This window comes from Brachycentrus maculatus, unplaced genomic scaffold (genome assembly GCF_059751285.1).
Source record: "Brachycentrus maculatus isolate JH-2025_06_01 unplaced genomic scaffold, ASM5975128v1 h1tg000216l, whole genome shotgun sequence".
Taxonomy (NCBI): Eukaryota; Metazoa; Arthropoda; class Insecta; order Trichoptera; family Brachycentridae; genus Brachycentrus; species Brachycentrus maculatus.
Window position 1 is genome coordinate 537,836 of NW_028280967.1, and position 18,619 is coordinate 556,454.

Consider the following 18,619-nt stretch of genomic DNA (forward strand, 5'->3'; position numbering starts at 1 on the left):
ACATTACCTCTTCCTGTAAGGTTTATGGTGAGATTTTCCTGGAGCTGGTGGTCTTCGGCCGCTCCGCACAATCTCTTCTTCAACACTGGAGCACTCGGAGTCGGTCTCGGAGAAAGCTGCAAGTAATTGATGAGGAATATGCGGGATTAGTTGCTCTGAGGAATTTTCATACAGACTTTTCTGCCTTTGAAATGAGTCCGGCGCAGAAGGTAAAAATACCCTTTCCGTCCTTAAGGCGATTGTCCACTACCCGGAATTTGACCGTCCGGCAGTCCGGTTATGAAAAATGAAAGCGACTACGACAGTTTAGCGTGATCTAATTTACGCGCAACGTGTTCACGCACCGATCAAGAGCTCCGATCCGAAGAAAGATGTACAAAAGCACAAGCCAATCCAAGCCAATCGTCGTTTTAAAACGCTAACTGACGTGCCGGACAGTAAAGTTCTGTGTAATTCCATTATAATTCATTTTATAATTTAAATATAGTTTTGTTTTAAAATCACTAAATATTTTATAATAACTTAATTATAATGTCTACCGGTTTTGAAGCTAACAGCTTCATTATCAAGATTGATTGTATTAATCAGTCTTTATAAAAAAGCGGTTAGTTTAGAAACCAGTAGACATTATAATTAAGTTAAAATAAATTATTTATAATGATTTTAAAACAAAGTTACATTTTAATTATACTATAATATTTCACACAGCGCTCACTTCTTTCAACAACCTTATATATCAAAAATTGTCCATTTTCAGCTGTGCATGTTTTCGGAATGCCCAGAAAATGTACTATATCCCAGCAAAAGCGGCATATTTTTAACTTAATATTTACCCGATACAGGGCAGAAAGTGTTGTTTTTGCATTTTGAAGAAAAGGTATTGTTTAATTATTTTTTTTAACACACTAAATATTTTTCAAATGGAGAAAAAACCTTCAGGTTTTACCTAAAAAGATCTGTTGCACAGTAAAATGTTCAGTAAGTGGCTTGATATTTATTTTTAATACATTGTATTATATTTTTAAACTTTAAAAACGATATCCAGAAAAATAGAGTTTTTTGATATATGACGTTCTTGAAAGGAGTGAGCGATATGTAATTTTTGCAAAATGACCAAAGAACTTAGACGGTGACTCTTGCCTCTAGCCAATGCGTGTAATTTCATTGGTAAATTTACAAAATTCGTATGAGCTTTGAAGGCAAATGAGTCAAAGACAGTTGTCTCGTTCATTATTTAGCTAAAGTGCGTATATAACAACGTATTAAGTGCAGAATCAAGTCAAATGGATTGGCACCGTGAAAACAATACACAAAAAGGTCAATTTTCATCAATTATTATACAAAGTACAAAATTTTCCAAAACCAAATTTTACTATTGATGTCGTCATTCTGGTTCCATAGTGTAGTGAATATGACTGTATGAACAATGTTACCCTTTCCATATGGATGAATTATTACTAAATATCATGTCACGATCATGAATCATTACTAAATATCATGTCATGATCATGAAATATTACTAAATATCATGTCATGATCATGAATTATTACTAAATATCATGTCATGATCATGAAATATTACTAAATATCATGTCATGATCATGAAATATTACTAAATATCATGTCATGATCATGAATTATTACTAAATATCATGTCATGATCATGAAATATTACTAAATATCATGTCATGATCATGAAATATTACTAAATATCATGTCATGATCATGAATTATTACTAAATATCATGATGCATCATGTCTGTCTCTGAGGTGTAGTGATAAGCGCGTTTGGCTACCGCGCTATAGGTTCCAGATTTATTTCTCACGGGGTCGAAATAAGTATGGGTGATTTTCACTGTCGTATTTATTTAATATCACCCCGGACTGGGACAAGAATCGTAGGACTGATCACCTCGCCTTCGTGCATTTTTACGATAAAGACGACAATGTGCGGATAGGAGTTAGAAGAAAGAAAAATAATTTTGTTGTTCAAATTTCTAATTACTAGATAAAAGAAATTATTATTTTTTTAATTAAGGCTTAAAAATGTTTGCTTAAACCAACTAGCAAGGTTCGCTGTATCGCTCACTCCTTTCAAGAATGTCATAAATCAAAAACTGTCCATTTTTAGTTGTGCATGTTTTCAGAAAATGTACTATATCCCAGCAAAAGAGGCATATTTTTAACTTAATATTTGCCAGCTACAGGGCAGAAAGTGTTGTTTTTGCATTTTGAAGAAAAAGTTTTGTTTAATTATTATTTTTTAAATAAACTAGTTATTTATCAAATGGAGAAAAAACCTTCAGGTTTAACCTAAAAAGATCTGTTGCAGAGTAAAAAGTTCAATAAGTGGATTGACATGTATTTTTAATAAATCGTATTATATTTTTAAACTTTAAAAATGTTTTCCTGAAAAATCTAGTTTTTTTATTTATTTATGACGTTCTTGGAAAGGAGTGAGCGATATATCTCATACAAAAACATTGACGCTTGTCTCTTGATTTTAATATACTCTTCACAAAACAAAAATTGTTTCATACTAGTTCCATACTATGTTACCTTTTGTCAAATATGTGTGATTGCGTGGGTGGGCGAGTGAGTGAGTGATGGGGATAGAACCAGAATGAGGGAACAATAGAATGTGTGCGTAAACCATTTAACTCACAAGTGGCGTGTCCCTTGTTAGTAAGTAACTCACAGGGCTGCCCCTTCTCGCGGCGGTGGCGCATCTTGGCCCTGACGTGCTGCGCATCCAGGGCCAGCCCTAGCATCCGGTCCCCGCCCGCCCCTGTCTCCTTTATCTGGAAAGAACGGCGGAAGGGTATATAAGCAGCGTCGAGGCGTTCTGAGATCAGTCGGGGGCGTGATTTCGCCTCGGTTAGATTACCATGGAGAGTGATAACAAGTAACTTTAATTTATATATTAAATATTAATGTCAAACACTGATTTTTAGAGTCCACTAAATTGTATTTGATTGATGGGTAATATATCCAAAATTAAGCAAGCTTTATTTGGTTGAATTCTACATTTATTTATGTATATGATAATACGTGACGCGTTTCGTCTTCTTAGGACATTATCAAACATTTGAGTGTTTGATAATGTCCTAAGAAGACGAAACGCGTCACGTATTAACATATACATAAATAAATGTAGAATTCAACCAAATAAACCTTGTTTAATCTTGGATATATTACCCAACAATTCAATATGGAATTCTACCAACTGTCTGCAGTTACAATAAATTGTATTTGATTATTTTTAAAAAATTTCAAAAATTGTTTCGCCTTGTTATGGCATTTTCAAACTAATGGTTTGTTAACATAAAAGGCATCCTAAATGTTGCTACATTGTAGAATGCTATGCATTCCATGGACCGATATGGTCAGCAACGCAAATTTGCTCCAAAGAGCAAGAGCAGGGAGACAGTTGCAGACTGACATCAAGGTCCGGAAGGTGTCCTATCTGGGGCATGTGCTGAGAGGAGACAAGTACGAGCTATTGCACCTAATCATAAAAGGCAAAATAGAGGGTCAACGAGGTGTGGACAGAAGACAGATCTCCTGACTCCGGAATATACGAGATTAGACGGGGATCAGGACCGTCGAGGCGCTGTTTAGAGCTGCCCGAGACAAGGACAATTACTCTCAAGTGATAGTCAACTAGTGTATACCTGACATGACATAAACAGAAGAGAAGATAGGGGGAAGATGTTTGCGAATATGAATAATAGAAAGGTGGTATTACTTGGGCATACTGGGCATCAAGTTCTGTTTCCGAGCTGACTCCGGAAGGGTGGTGGTGATGCCCAAACGTGGACTTGCCGTGGTGACCTTGAGTTGAGCCGTGATGAGCCTAAAACAGATTAATTACATATAATTTATATTTGAAGCACTTGTGATTTTCCGTTTTAAAATTAAAATGTAACTTTATTTTAAAATCAATATAATTTATAGTGATTTTAAAAGAAGGTTACATTTTAATTATAGATTAATAACATCTTGTATATAAAGTTTATTGTAGACCTATATTACCACCATAGGCTATACCTATGTGAGATTATTTATGATGTTTTTAAAATATTTTAATAAATCCATGCACCAAAATTGTGAGAATTTTGAGAATTGAAGATTTTCAGTTGTGCATGTTTTCGGAGTAACCAAAAAATGTACTATGTATATCCCAGCAAAAGCAGTATATTTTAAATTTAATATTTACTCGCTAAAGGGCAGAAAGTGTTGATTTTCCATTTTGAAAAAAAGGTATTGTTTAATTATTTTTACAAATATACTAAATATTTTAATATATATTTACTAATATATTTAATATAATACATACTAAATGGAGAAAAACCTTCAGGTTTTACCTAAAAAGATCTGTTGCATAGTAAAAAGTTCAAAAAGTGGCTTGATATTTATTTTTAATACATTTTATTATATTCTTAAACTTTAAAAACGATCTCCTGAAAAATCAAGTTTTTCGATTTATGACGTTGTTGAGAGGGGTGAGCGATATGTAAAGCCACCCCCTCACTATAGTCATTTTAATATAATTTGTACCCAACCACAAAGTCTCTGGCCCACTGGGCCTCAGCAGGGCGCGGCCGGCTACGCTAGAAAATAATGAAATTAATTTTTTTACCTTCCTTGAAGTTGGCGGTCGTGGTCTCAAAGACATTTGTTGTAGCGCTCCGGTGACCATTGCATAACTGCTCAATTCCAATTTACCGGGTTGCTGCAATGAAAGCAAATATATAATATATATATAGTCAAATATCGAAAAATTGTATAACTAAAGCAATGATATGTTATATGGAGTGTTCCAAATTTTTTTGCAATTGTCAAGCATGTTTTTTGTTTAAACAAACTTTTAGACGTTTTTTGAAGCACTACAGTAAAACCTCAATATAACGGACCTCTATTTAACAAACTTCGGATACAACGGACAAAAAATCCAGTCAAATTATTAACCATTTGTCAGGTAATGAAGTTGAACTACATTATACGCAAGAAAAACAGTTAATTTCAAAACTGCAAATAAAACTTAATTTCTTTTTCAAAGCAGAATTACCAAAAGCAAGCGCATCGATATCAAACAGCAACGTCACTTCACAATGATTGAAATAAATAGCTTTGTGTTTGTTTTTGTAATGTTTATTATTTCTAAATAGTGTTCATATTTTCCATAAAGTTATTTTGATTTATTTTAAACCTATTTTTATATTTTTTCAAACAGACTTTTGGCTTGGCTTTAACGGACATCCCCGTTTAATTAGACCATTATATCGAAGTTTTACTATACTTTTTTAGTATATTCACATGTTCATACAAAAATATTGTTTCTGCATGCGTTTTTACCTTGAGGGTGTGTGCGTGACGATGTCTCGGTGGTGGGGGCGCTCTGGTGCGCCCGGTAGTGGCGGAACGTGCGTTCACCATGCCCCAACCTCCTCCAGTATCTAAATATATATACCGCATCATATACCAAAAAACTTTCCAGTGCAACAGTATAATATGAAGTATGAAAACACAATTTTATACATGCAGTAAGTTCATAATTACCGGATTCATGTGTGCTCAGAGAGTCCTCGGAACAGTTCAGATCCGCTGCGTTAAGGCAATAGTCAAATGGTCAGTTTATTCAGTAGAGAAATAAAGTGTCGCAACTAAATTACATGAAAATTTAAGATAAAGAAGTTTTCTATGTGAGTGTTTAGGATAAAAAAGACACTGATGTGAAAGTTTGGGATAGAGATGTCACTTATGTGAAACTTTGAGATAAAGAATTGATTTATGTGAATATTTGGGATTAAAAGGTCACTTATATGAAAGTTTGAAACGAAAAAGTAATGTAAAAGTGTGAGATAAAAAAGTCACTTGTGTGAAAACTTGGGATAAAGAAGTCACTTGTATGAAACATTGGAATAAAGAAGTCACTTGTGTGAAACATTGGAATAAAGAAGTCACTTGTGTGAAATTTTGGGATAAAGAAGTCATTTGTGTTTATGTTTGGAATTAATGATAATAATTAAGAAATCACTTACATGAAAGTTTGAGGAGAATAAGTAATTTACGTGAAAATTTGAGAAAAAGAAGTCAGTTATGTGAAAACTTGGGATAAAGAAGTAAACGTTGAGATAAAGAGGTCACTTATGTGAAATTTTGGGATACAGAATTCATTTATGTGAATTGTTGGAATTAAGAAGTCACTTACATGAAAGTTTCAAATGAAGTAATTTACGTGAAAGTTTGAGGTAAAGAAGCCACTTATGTGAAAGCTTGGGACAAAGAAGTCACTTATGTGAAACTTTAGGATAAAGAAGTCAATTATGTGAATGTTCGGGATAAAGAAGTCATTTGTGTAAAACAAGGCGATAAAGAAGTCACCTGTGTGAAACTTTGGGATAAAGAATTCATTTATGAGAATGTTTGGGATGAAGAAGTCACCTATGTGAAAAATTTGGGATAAAGAAGTCATTCATGTGAAAGTTTGGGATAAAGAATTCCCTCGATATGAAAGTTTGAGATGGAGAAGTAATTTATGTGAAAGCTTGGGATAATAGAGTCATTCGTGTGAAAGTCTGGGATACCGAAGTCACTTGTGTGAAAATTATAGTCACTTACGTGAAAGGTCCGCAGGGGGGAGTCGGTGGTCGGGTGGCGCGGGCTCGGGAGGGGTGGAGGGGGGCGGATACACGTTGAAACCTAAAAAATACAGGGTCAATAAATATAACCTATTTTTATTTATTATCACATTTGATGTTTTTGAATGGACACTGAAAATGTAAGAAAATAAACTCACCTCTCATATAGCCGCCTCTGTGGTTAGTGTTATTACTATCAGGTTGCGAGCCCAAAAGAAGGTCCAGGGAGCTCGGCAGCTGGTAGCCCTCAGACCTGGGGAAAAATAACAATCATTTAATATGAATTAAAATTCCAAAGAGTTTCGGAAAGTCATAGAATGGGAAAACTCCTTTAAATGTGCGAAATTTCAAATTATTAAACACATTTTGGACGGGTATTTTTTTTACGCCTGCGGACCGCTGGTGACAGGATTTGGTGACAAAGAGATTGGTACATAATATTCATAATAAGACATTTCATAATTTATTTTTTACTGACTTTGAAATTAGGACAGCACAGAAGGTAAAAATACATTTCCCATCCTTTAGCATCAATCGACCAAACGGGTAGAAATACCTTTCCCGTCCTTAGTGTGTTAAGAAAAGTCAGACTGAGAAAAAGGACAAAAATTATGATCAAACATTGTACTAATTAATGGACTTTGAATGTTTGGCAGACTGGCATTTTAAATAGTTGCGCCAATGTCAGGAGTTGAAAACTGAACAAGACAAAATGTAGTTTCCCTAACCTGTGGTTGAGATGGTAGCTATCGGCGCGGGGCGGCGGGCGCGGGCGGGGCTCTGCCACGTCGGGCAGGGCCCCCGGGACGTGCGGGGCCTCCTCCAGATGGAAGGCCTGTTCGATCTCCGCCTTTTTCTCCCACACCTCTTTGAAGAACGGCGTGTAAAAGGCGGCTGGAAAAAACAGTCAATTTAGAAATAGAAAATCTGATAACAATTCTTCAAACCCTTATCCGCATCCCAATGGTGCATAGGGCACTGCATCATATAAACGCAGTGTTATCTCGATCGAACACACGAAGGAAAGGTGATCAGTCTTCCGCTTCAGGTACCAATCCAGGGTAATTTTGGATAAACATAGGAGTAAAAAAATTACTTATATTTATGTAACCACAAAATCTACGTACATATTATGAAGATAGAAATTATGTAAATATAATAATGAAAAATAAAAACACCTCGAAATATTTTTAAATTATGACAAAATTACACACAAATATCCACAGATGTCATTGCTATACAAGTTACATCATAGCAATTGACAGACGGACTTCGACTTTTATCAACATCGATACTCCTTTGAGGAAAATTTGCACCGGCATTCATTTACGTCCATACACTCCCGAGAAGGTTATAAAAGTCTATTGTAAAAAATGGTCCTAATGAATAACCCCGCAGTAAGAAAGCATCAGTACTCACAATTACTATGACAAGACGGAGTGTAGGTGCAGAAGTGCGCTCCGAGTCGGTCTGCAGCCGCGTTCCCTTCAGTCAGCAACATTTGCGAGAGTTCGGAACCGAAGAATGCGCCAGTTCCCTCAGCAACAGCTACCACTTGGATGGGAAGGTTCGGGATGTTCATCGAAAAGGCACTGCCAAAAATTTAAAAGCGTTAGAAACTCCATCATTGGATTGAAAGCGACTCGGCTCGCCATCTGTGTAATGGCAGTGAAAACATCGTTTGGAACTCACTTAAGATTGGCAAGGCTTGCCTTCCGCTTGGCGGAGTAGACCAGGACGAACCCGTGGATCAATTCCTCCCTGAACTGGTTGGCTCCGTGGTAACTCGACACAATTATCTAGAAGGCAATGGAATGATCAAACATTAATATTCGATTAACAGACGTAGAAAGGGCACATCAATAAAATATATAAGCTTAATCTTCTCGAATGAAAAATGGTGGCAAATAAATACAATGCGGAGGCGGAGGGTTGAATAAGTCGTGATTAATTAGGTTTTTAATTGAATCGTCAATGTCTTCTCGAGGCATAAGACGGGTCAAGTGTGGACGGGAGCGGGGTGGATATGTTGCGAGCCCGAGTGCAAGGATGGTCACCTCGACGTTCCTCTTGGAGTCGCCCAGGAAGGTGTCGATGAGCACCGAGCTGACTCCGGTGAGGCAACAGGTGGGGTGGAGCAGCAGCGGGGCGAGGACGTTCTCCACCGGGAAGGGGTCCCCGCAAAACAGGCACATTATTATCCTGGAACAATTTCAAAGTAGTAAGTAATAAAGTAATAATGACATTTTAAAACATGGTTTGTTCAGTCAGTAAAACATGTAACTGTGTCGGGTTGCAGTCCCGTGGTTAGTGTGGAGGACTTTTTAGTTTCTCGATTCGAACCCACTCTACCACAATTTCGATACCTATTTCTATAGTCGCTTAGCCTCGCAGAAATAGTATGAAATTGAAATATTTTTGTAAATAATAAAAACAAAAATATTTCTCCTTTAAAAAAAAACTTATTTAATACTCTTGATTGTCAACTTAAAAGTGGTATTGTTTATATAAAAGTGAATGATTAATGATAAGAAGAGTATTACATTACCATACCACAAAATTAACAATGCTTTTAACGCATTGTTTGCAGGAAACTCTTAAAAGCGTCTTTCACATACTGTTGGTAGAGCGATACCAAAAAACATTGTACAGATGGGAATTGGATAAGCGGTAACTTGTGATTAGTATATTGAATGTCGGGTGGCAGACTGTCCGAATATAATTGGGGTCGGAGTTGATAAAAAAACCGCCCGACAAAAGTGCATTAATATAAAAATTATGCATTTAGTTGAGCAGTCACACCAAGCATGAAAACATGATGTATGGTCTGTGTAAATAGTACTTTTACCTACCTATGTCTGTGGTTTGGATACTAGGTTTACTTTAGATAGCGCTGTCTGAGTCTAATTAGAGTCGGAGTTTTTCAAACACCCTATATGAATAAGTCCAAATTTTAGAGTTGCATTCTCAGGACGTTGATGGACGAAGAGTGGGTATTGTTTCTTATTTATATTTATTTATTTTTTATTACCATTTGGTAGTGGTTTTAAGAATTAAGATGCAGAGGCATTTTTGCATTTGTTCTCTACAAGGCAGTGCAATTCGAGCTCACCTAATATCAGCGTGAAAGCAGTCTGCTAGCGCCAGTGTTCTGGGGACGGCGGGCCTCGCTCGAGGGAGTCTACGTAGGGCAGTGGTCACCCCGCCGCCGCTGGTCAGATCGTCTAGTCGGCACTCATAGTACGCCCAGTGAACGCTAAAAATATTAAATAGATATACTGTCTTCTTTTTAACAGTATTAGTGCTGAGATTTATTCTTATGTGTATGCTAGACGCACCAACGAGTCCATTCGTCAAGAGTTACACCTGGATGGCTTGCTCTGGCTAATGTCTGTACACGATGAATTTTACAGTTCTTTGGACATGTTGCGCGTGGTAATGAGGATAGCCTGAAAAAACTGGTTGTGATCGGTAGCCTGGAGGGGATGAGAGGTAGAGTAAGATCCCAACACGATGTACCGATCAAGCTAAGGCATCAGCAGGCGCCTCGGTGGTTAGAGCGCTACGTGCAGTGCAGTCAAGGGATAACTGGAGGAGAGTCATTGCTTTGACAATGGTCACAATCCCCAGTAATGAGGACTTAGACGGAAAAGAAAGAAATTATATTTATTATATCAGATAGTGGATTATCCAACCATGATATGTCAACATTATAAGTGTCTAAACTTGATATGAATCTATCTTCATTTTTATATGAAAGAAGACGGAAGTCTGAGCATCCCAGGGCTTAGGATCTTATTTGCAATAAGTATTACCTTACCCAAGTGATAGTTGACATCAGAGGGACCTGATATAACACATGTAGAAGAAGATATGCCCAAAGTGAGGGTACATTATGTATTTTGTAATTATATGCCACAAAAAACGCGCTTAGAGTGTCAGATATGAAGACTCTGAGAAGCATAACAGGCAAGAGTCTTCGAGATAGAATAAGAAATGCCAGGATCAGGGAAATATGCGAGATCGAAGATGTCGTTAGGTGGGGAAGGCAACGAAGGAGACAATGGTATGCGCATGCGAGGAGAATGGAACCATCCAGATGAACCAAAGAGATGGGTCGATAGCTGGGAATCGACGTCGCAGGAGGCTAATCCCTCTTAAAAACAGGCCGCAAGGCCTATAATAAGAAGAAGTGGAAGAAGAGTAATTATATGTGTGATGAAAAATTAATAAATAAATAAGGCACGCTTACTTTTCGCTGAGACTCTGTCCATCATCCTGCAGTTGTCTCAATTCCTGTTCCCCGACACCCGGCTGAATCAGCAGGAGTATCACCATCGGAAGACTCTGTAACAATTACAGCTCAATCAGAAAAATGCGGAATAACACAAATGAGGCAGTCTCTTCGGAAATTTATCGCACAATATGGTGTATGTCAAATTAACCTTTCCGGGAGTATAATAATTGATGTCCAACTTTCTCTGGGAAGTGGGTTCTTTTTACATGAAAAAAAATCTTTTTTTTTCACGAAATCTATGTACTATGAAGACAGAAATTATATTATTTTATGACATCTCATAAAAGATGAAGAAGAATATGGAAGTATGGGCATTTACGGGGCTGACGACCGTCATAGGCTGGTTTAAGTGATCACTTTACACACGTGTAACATTCACCAATTCTACCCATTATTGACAACCACACTACTCAAATTCTTGGAAGTTCTCTAAGAATCTCTAAGTTTTATTTTATGACAAAATTACATACAAATATCCTTTTTAATAGATTTATATTATCCACTGAAACTTCGTGATGGAATTGCATTTTTAATTTATTATTAGATTAAAACCAATATTTTTATCGGTAACGACGAAACCCGGTCGCTGGTCAAATAAAAAAGTGGAAAAGCTAAAAATATTGGTTTTAATCTAATAATAAATTACAAATATCCACAAATCGCTCATTTGATGCAACAATAGCGTAATTACACTTTTAGAAATATTAAAGGAGATTCCATTCAGACGTTGTAGCAACAGAAATGGCGCCATTTTATTAAATTCTACATTGACAATCGCGCCATCTTGCAGCATTTTACCACAAAATCAATTATGTCGATGTTTCTCCCGATGTAAATAGTATTTCCCCACATTTTGACATATTTAACTTGTTTTAAAAAAGTGTAATTACGTCATTGTTGCACCATATGAGCGATATGTCATTGCTATACAAATTACATCATACTAACCAACAAATGGACTTTGACGTTCATTAACACCGATACTCCTTTGAGGAAAATTCGCACCGACGTTCATTTACATCCATACATACATACGGAAAGGTTAACAAAACTAAGAAAATAATTAATAATAAGATCATACCTGGTTGCTTTGGGAGTGGTCATCCTGCTCCAGGTTGGACAGCAGACTTCTCTCCACAGCATCACGGACATTCTCGAATGATTCCTGGTCCCAGTACACCCAGAAACACCCTAAACAAATAAATCAATATAAATAAAAATGTAAATGTCTGCTGATTCAAAATCATAAATTTAATTTTTTACCGACTACCAAAGATATTCACCAAATACTTAAAATTTCTGACACAACATTGCATTTGAATAGGCGGTTATTTTTATATACCTGTGGTGTTTACCTGGGACAAATAGAGATGATTTTTTTTATCTTCAATGTTTTTTGCAGATAACTCTGTGGCACATTTTATAAAATAAAACTAAAACTTTGTTTTTAACCACTTTTATTTTTGTATATATCGATTCCTGAAGATGACAAGGTTCTTGTCAAAACAGGTTGGAGAAAAGTACCAAAAATAAAGGTTGAGTTTATAGAGTTCATAAAGTTTATAAAATGTGCCACAAAGTATCAGCAGAAAGCATTAAAAAATTATTATTTTTCTATTATCTTTACTCAATGTAGCAAAGGGCACTGCATTGGATCGATGCAGTATACCACTTTAAGATAAATTACTCCACAAAGATAGATCTTTACGATTGGAAACAGCTTTTTTGACCGCAATGGTAGCATCATTCTATAACGTAATCATTATATAACATTCTTATAACATTTTTCTATGTAAGTAGTTTATAACAACTTGTTAAATTGATGTGTCGCAATTTTTTATACATATTTATGTAAATGGTACAATAGTACCGTATATATCAAAATAAATAAATAAATCATCAGTTGAATGTGATGGTGGAGACTGACCGGAGCATTTTGTAACGTCGTAACATCGCTCGCGGTGGACATCAGCGAGCATCCGAAACTATGGATGGAGCATTGGTTCGCTGTACTGACTATACGAGTGCTCGCAAAGTAACGTGTTACGTTACGACGAAATGGCTCCGGTCAGTCTCCATGCTAACAGCAACACACACAATATGGACATGATTTGAAGATATAAATGCGTGAGGGTATACCATTGGGTTTGAAGTTAGGAATATGATGATCAAGCGTTGTAGAGGACCGACACACGATCCTGCCTGATGTTGCGGATTCGATTCTCCCCAAGACTTCGTCCGCCACTACAGGTGACTAGAATAAAACAAAAAATGTCAATATTTTTTAATGTATGAGGTTTTCAATTAAAACATAAAACCTGTGTGCGACCCATCATGACAAATAGAATCGAATGCAGAGCGGACACCGCAATAACAAAAAATGCGCTAAGAGTATCAGAAATGAAGACTCTAGGAGCGTATCTGGCAAGAGTCTACAAGATAGAATAAAGAAAACCAGGATGAGAGAATTATCCGAGATTGAAGATTTACACACAGCGAAGGTTTGATGTCCCAAGAATTAACAATAAATATGGGAGTCGAACACTGCAATATATCGTTCCGAACATTTTTAATTTGTTGCCGACGGATGTCAGAGGTCAAAATAAAATATGGAACAAAGGCAAAATAAAGGAATGGATGAACGATCAAGAGTTAATTTTATGAAAGTTGTAAAATGTTTATATTCTTAATTTTTCTCTCTTTTTTGTATGTATATTAGGTTAAAATGGTTAAAAACAATAAAAAATGCATTAAAAAAGAACTCCACCGACAAGACACACAAGGTGGTTTGGTGAGTCCCTGCAATTATTATTTTTAAATGTGTTTAAAATTGTGATTGAAATAAATGTATACAATTTATGTAAATAAAAACAAATAAAAAATGTCATTAGCTTGGAAAGGCAACAAAGGCAATGGTTTGCGAGGAGAATGGAGCCATTTAGATTCATTATATTATTTCGAGAAATAAAAATACTTTGTGTTTTGATCCACCCACATTCGTGAGTGGATCAAAACACAAATGTGAGTGGATCAAAACACAAAGTATTTTTATTTCTCAAAGTAATATATCAATATGATCCACAAAGTTAATGCTTTCAATAGTCAAAACACCATTTAGATTCCCCCACATTGCATTTAGCTGTTTCACCTTGCCAGTTTGATAATGGGGCCACAAAGGGCAAATAACTGTCACAAAAAAATCCTTAGAATTACAAATCATGTTTGGATTTATATTTATACTAACCTGTTAACCGGGCGGTCCGCTGTCCAATTACGCAACTTGTAACGGGCGCGAATACCGATTCACTCCGTGTTATAAATTCATGTCGAGACATGTACGGATGACTAATACCTTTGTTGTTCAAAAAATATACGTTCATAAATATAATATAATAAACATATATTTCAAGGACGTATTCATATGTCTTACCCGTACCCGATATTGTTTACGTTTGATGTATTTATGCGTCCTGCCCAGTTAACAGGTTAAAAATAATAATAATAAATTATCAAAATAAATGCCAGTTGTACAAATAATTTAGTTTTCATCAATATGTACATAATATTTGTAATACATATTTCAATTTGTGATAATTGACTTACTCCCAATATGAGAAGGCTTAAGTTGTCTGATTCCGGATCAAAGTCCCATTCCGACCCCTCCTGGTTCTCTCCCGTGACACTCCTGAAAATCAAAAATTAATTGTAAAAATTCCAACAATGTAAAATCTGTATTTTAATTGATCAATTTTATTAATTTTTAGTGGAAATAGAAATACATTATGTTTTTGACATTTCAACATAGATGAAGCATAATATTTTTTTATTTTTTAAAAAAAAAAGAGAAATATTTGTGTTTTTATTATTTTTCACAAATATTTCAATTTCATACTATTTCTGTGAGCCTAAGCGGCTCATTATTAGTAATAGGTATCAAATTGCGGTAGAAGGGTTCGAACCGAGAAACTCTGACTTAAGAGTCCGCGACACTAACCACGGGACCACAACCCGACACTATGGAAGTCTGGGCATCACGGGTTTACGATCGTCATAAGTGATGACTTAACACACATGTAACATTCACCAATTCTACCTATGATTAACAACCACACTTCTCATGTGTTGGACATTTTGTGTAGTTTTGAGTGTGTAAATGGTGCTATGGTGGTGAAGGGTGGTATTGTTTGCATGCCGTGATAGTCCTGACGAAGAGACGGGCACGTCTCGAAACCGGTGGACATAAAAATCTCGGTGAGTGGTTATAAACTAACATTATTAACATTTTTGTAAAAAAATAAATAAGTATGTACTTTAGTGTCTTACCCTAGCTGCTGGGAGAGAGTAGAGACGGCCATCTGGTCGGCGCAGTTGGGCAGCGCGGGACAGTGCTCCGGGAGGGGGCAGTGTATGAAGCCCAGATGCTGGAACAGCACTAGCTTCCGGTCCTGCTCCGCCTTGTCCAAAATCTTGAATCTAAAAGATGCGGGAAAATTTTTGTAGAGATGTATTGATCTGAAATCACGCAAACACTGAGAACGCGTGAGCATGTTAGCAAAGCCGTGCTTTGCTTACATGTGCACGCGGCTTCATACTGTTTCTGCCAATCTCCTTTTAATAGCGCACAAGTCGTCTTTCAGGGTGGTTGTGCCACTACGCCGGCTATGGCGGCTACTTGCGATGTATTTTCAGATACTTACCACAGCTAACATTATAAAATTAACTAGCTAACTTCAACTATGGTCAATAAACGCAACATTTAAGAATATTCATATTTTTCCCGTTTTTAAATCACATTTTCATGTCATCATACAGGAGAAAGTGACCAAGTGCATTTTTTACAAAAACGTGATCATTGACTATTTGATATCTTACTAGCTTAATATTGCCCTGAAAAAAATCCCAAAAGATTCAAAACTTGAAAGTATAATATATTGACTCGTTAAAAATGACTAACTGCATTGATGTTTATTTTCTTGCCAAGCAAAAGTGACTTAAATGGCCCTCCTGAATATTTTACGTTTTGGAAGTTGGTCACTTTCTCCTGTACGACTACGATATGGTGTACAAAATACATATCAGTTTAAAATACAGATCTTTTTAATTACCTGAAATCATCTTGGATAACTTCGTTGATCTCTTTGATGTCATCTTGCGTGATGGCTCCGGACGGCGATAAACTCTTCAGGTGATAAAATAGATCGGCATGTTCCAAAAGCAATTCCTGAGAAAAAAAACATTATCAATATCTCACCATCCTAAACTACTATGAAAAGTGGTCACCCCGTGTATTTTTTTTCTTTGCTACCTGAAAATTGAGTTTGGCCGCGTGATGAAGGTCCTTTTGGTGCTGATGATAGATGGTGTTCTGTTCCCGTTCGCTGAGCGCCTCGAAGCACTCCCTCCCGAGGAAGAAGACGCGGACTTCCGACAGCTTTTTCCCCGGAGTCACGTACCGCGTCTCTTCCAGAAGCTTCTTGAACTGGCGACCCCACCTAAGCAAGACATAATTATTATTTTTATTTTTTATTTGGCAGTCACCCAGTGAGAGGATGTTTCTACTAGTGTCAAGTGTTATTTTTATTTATAAACAAAATAATAATGAAAAATAATACAAACAATAATAAAAATATCATAGTTTAAATGTGTTTAGCTTTATCATTTTAGAAAATATGACGGCAATTTTAGAATTAGGTTCAGAAAGAAGGGTGAATACTTGAGTGGGGAGTTGGATTCCTACCTGTGTTAAGCTATTTAGAAAGATCTCCTTTTCTGTTGTGACCGGACACTAAAAGAACGTATGGTTTGCATCCCCTATATCTTGTCCACATTCCCAAGATGGTGATGTAACATGAGGCAAATGCAGTTGGAAAGAGGAGCAGAGGTTAATATTTCATATACTTGAAAGAGGCCAATGGAAAAGAAACATACGGCTGTATGCAGAGCCGATGGCCAATTTGCGCGGCGGAGAAACATCACCAATTTAAATACTTACTCTAAAGTCCTCTGCTCCTGCTGGGAATCTTGGAGATAAGTACGGAAAATTGCTGCAGCTTCCGGCGTGTCCAGAACATCCATGGGTATCAAAGGCTGCGGATGAAAAAAAAGTACATTTTAATCGTGTATTACCACAAAGTGAATGCCAAAACAAAAAATTACAGAATGAAAGCTTTTAAACGTAAATGCACAGTAAAACTGGGATACAATTTTCATTCACATTATCTACAATTTGGCAACGTACTTCGTAAAAAAAATTGCTTTGCAAAAGTGGTCCTGTCAGGAAGCCTAGATGCTTCTGTATCAGATCCGGGAACACAGTTGGGACATAATTCAATGCGCATGCATTCAAATGAATTTAAGGTTTTTATTGGTAGAAATAGACGCCGACCTTCTCTCCGTCATCGTCATCTTCCTGGATGTCATCCTCATCATCCTCGGATCCCCCGGAGAGTGCTTCCTCTGTCCAGGGAGCGTCGGACTCCAAAAAGTAGCGGCCCGCATCCGGATCGGCCCGGATTTGTCTAACCACTCGCGCCCAGTCATTTCTGGAAATTTTAAATTATTTTAATTAATCTACTGGCATACCTGCCGCCATATTTTGGCAGCTTTAACACTCTTCTTATCATTCATGGTTCACTTTGTGTAATACCATTTTTATAAGCACTTATTTGTGACTTCCCGTTTCGGAATAATTATTATCAGGTCACGAAACCGAAACCGGCAGTCACGAATAAGTGTTTTTAAAAGTGGTATTACATAAAGTGAAGGATGAATGATAAGGAGAGTGTTATTTTACTATACCACAATGTTAACAATGCTTTTAATATTCAAAATATAAAGGCACAACTCTGTCCGTGGATAGTTCATATTATAAAGATACTTTCGTGTGATAAAGGTGTGTCGAGATGGTTTGGACATGTGTAACGTATGAGTGAGGAAAGGCTACTTTAGTAGGCTAAGTCAGTCCACTCACCCTGAGTGCGCGTCGAGGCGCAGGGTGCGCAGACTCCGCAGGGCGTGCGGCAGGCTGCGCAGGTGGCGGCGCAGGCGCTCCTCCAGGCGGCGGTCGCGCAGCGCGCGCGCGTGCCGGCCCAGCAGGCGCCGCAGGGCGTCTTCGCCCAGCGCGCCCGCCAGCGCGCCCCACTCGGGGCGGGACCCCAGTCTCCGGGAGGCCATGGCCCACGTCTCCCTGAAACGGTGGGGAGGATGGAATAAGTACTATATTTTTGATATCTCGACATGGACAATCATCTATATTTATTTTTTATATCTTATAACATAGATGAAGAAGAATATGGCAGTCTGGGCATTTGCGAGGCACATCAGTAGCCCCGTAAATGCCCAGACTTCCATATACTTCTTCATCTATGTTGAGATGTCAAAATATAATACAAAAAATAACTCCTATAATTGGAGATAATCCAGATTTGTCAACAAGTATTTGGACACACTAAAAATGTTTTGGTTTAATTAAAAAAAAAAAAAAAAAAAAAAAACAGTTGACACTCAGTCGATGTCACCTTTGATAATGCTGTATAAACGTTTGGCACAAAGTTTTTAGGCAATATTCAAACATCAAATTCTCTGGAACGAGAATTGATATTATAATGATTTTAATAAACAATTTTGACACTGCGTCGTGTAGTGTAAATGTAACAATTGATTTGAAATGCGATGATTG

At 36.9% G+C, this 18,619-nt stretch overlaps 1 protein-coding gene across 8 annotated transcripts in view; it reads right to left on the reverse strand.

Annotated features, from left to right (window-relative positions):
- RhoGAPp190 (Rho GTPase-activating protein 190) overlaps nt 1-18,619 on the reverse strand; it is a 43,291-nt gene that overhangs the window by 10,815 nt on the left and 13,857 nt on the right. For 2 of the 8 annotated variants that reach the window (XM_088264097.1, XM_088264096.1), the window contains exons 8-30: nt 17,912-18,127; nt 17,327-17,483; nt 16,934-17,028; nt 16,247-16,433; nt 16,047-16,162; nt 15,265-15,414; nt 14,545-14,626; nt 13,081-13,195; nt 12,023-12,132; nt 10,897-10,991; nt 9,757-9,900; nt 8,702-8,846; nt 8,337-8,443; nt 8,064-8,236; nt 7,373-7,538; nt 6,803-6,897; nt 6,625-6,705; nt 5,563-5,607; nt 5,359-5,459; nt 4,643-4,735; nt 3,749-3,856; nt 2,666-2,801; nt 8-116 (exon numbers count right to left, since the gene is read on the reverse strand). In XM_088264097.1, the coding sequence (XP_088120223.1) occupies nt 8-116; nt 2,666-2,801; nt 3,749-3,856; nt 4,643-4,735; nt 5,359-5,459; nt 5,563-5,607; nt 6,625-6,705; nt 6,803-6,897; nt 7,373-7,538; nt 8,064-8,236; nt 8,337-8,443; nt 8,702-8,846; nt 9,757-9,900; nt 10,897-10,991; nt 12,023-12,132; nt 13,081-13,195; nt 14,545-14,626; nt 15,265-15,414; nt 16,047-16,162; nt 16,247-16,433; nt 16,934-17,028; nt 17,327-17,483; nt 17,912-18,127 (2,826 nt within the window). The remainder of the gene's footprint in view (nt 1-7; nt 117-2,665; nt 2,802-3,748; nt 3,857-4,642; nt 4,736-5,358; nt 5,460-5,562; nt 5,608-6,624; nt 6,706-6,802; nt 6,898-7,372; nt 7,539-8,063; nt 8,237-8,336; nt 8,444-8,701; nt 8,847-9,756; nt 9,901-10,896; nt 10,992-12,022; nt 12,133-13,080; nt 13,196-14,544; nt 14,627-15,264; nt 15,415-16,046; nt 16,163-16,246; nt 16,434-16,933; nt 17,029-17,326; nt 17,484-17,911; nt 18,128-18,619) is intronic. The other 6 variants (XM_088264104.1, XM_088264102.1, XM_088264101.1 and 3 more) reach the window with 4 other exon arrangements.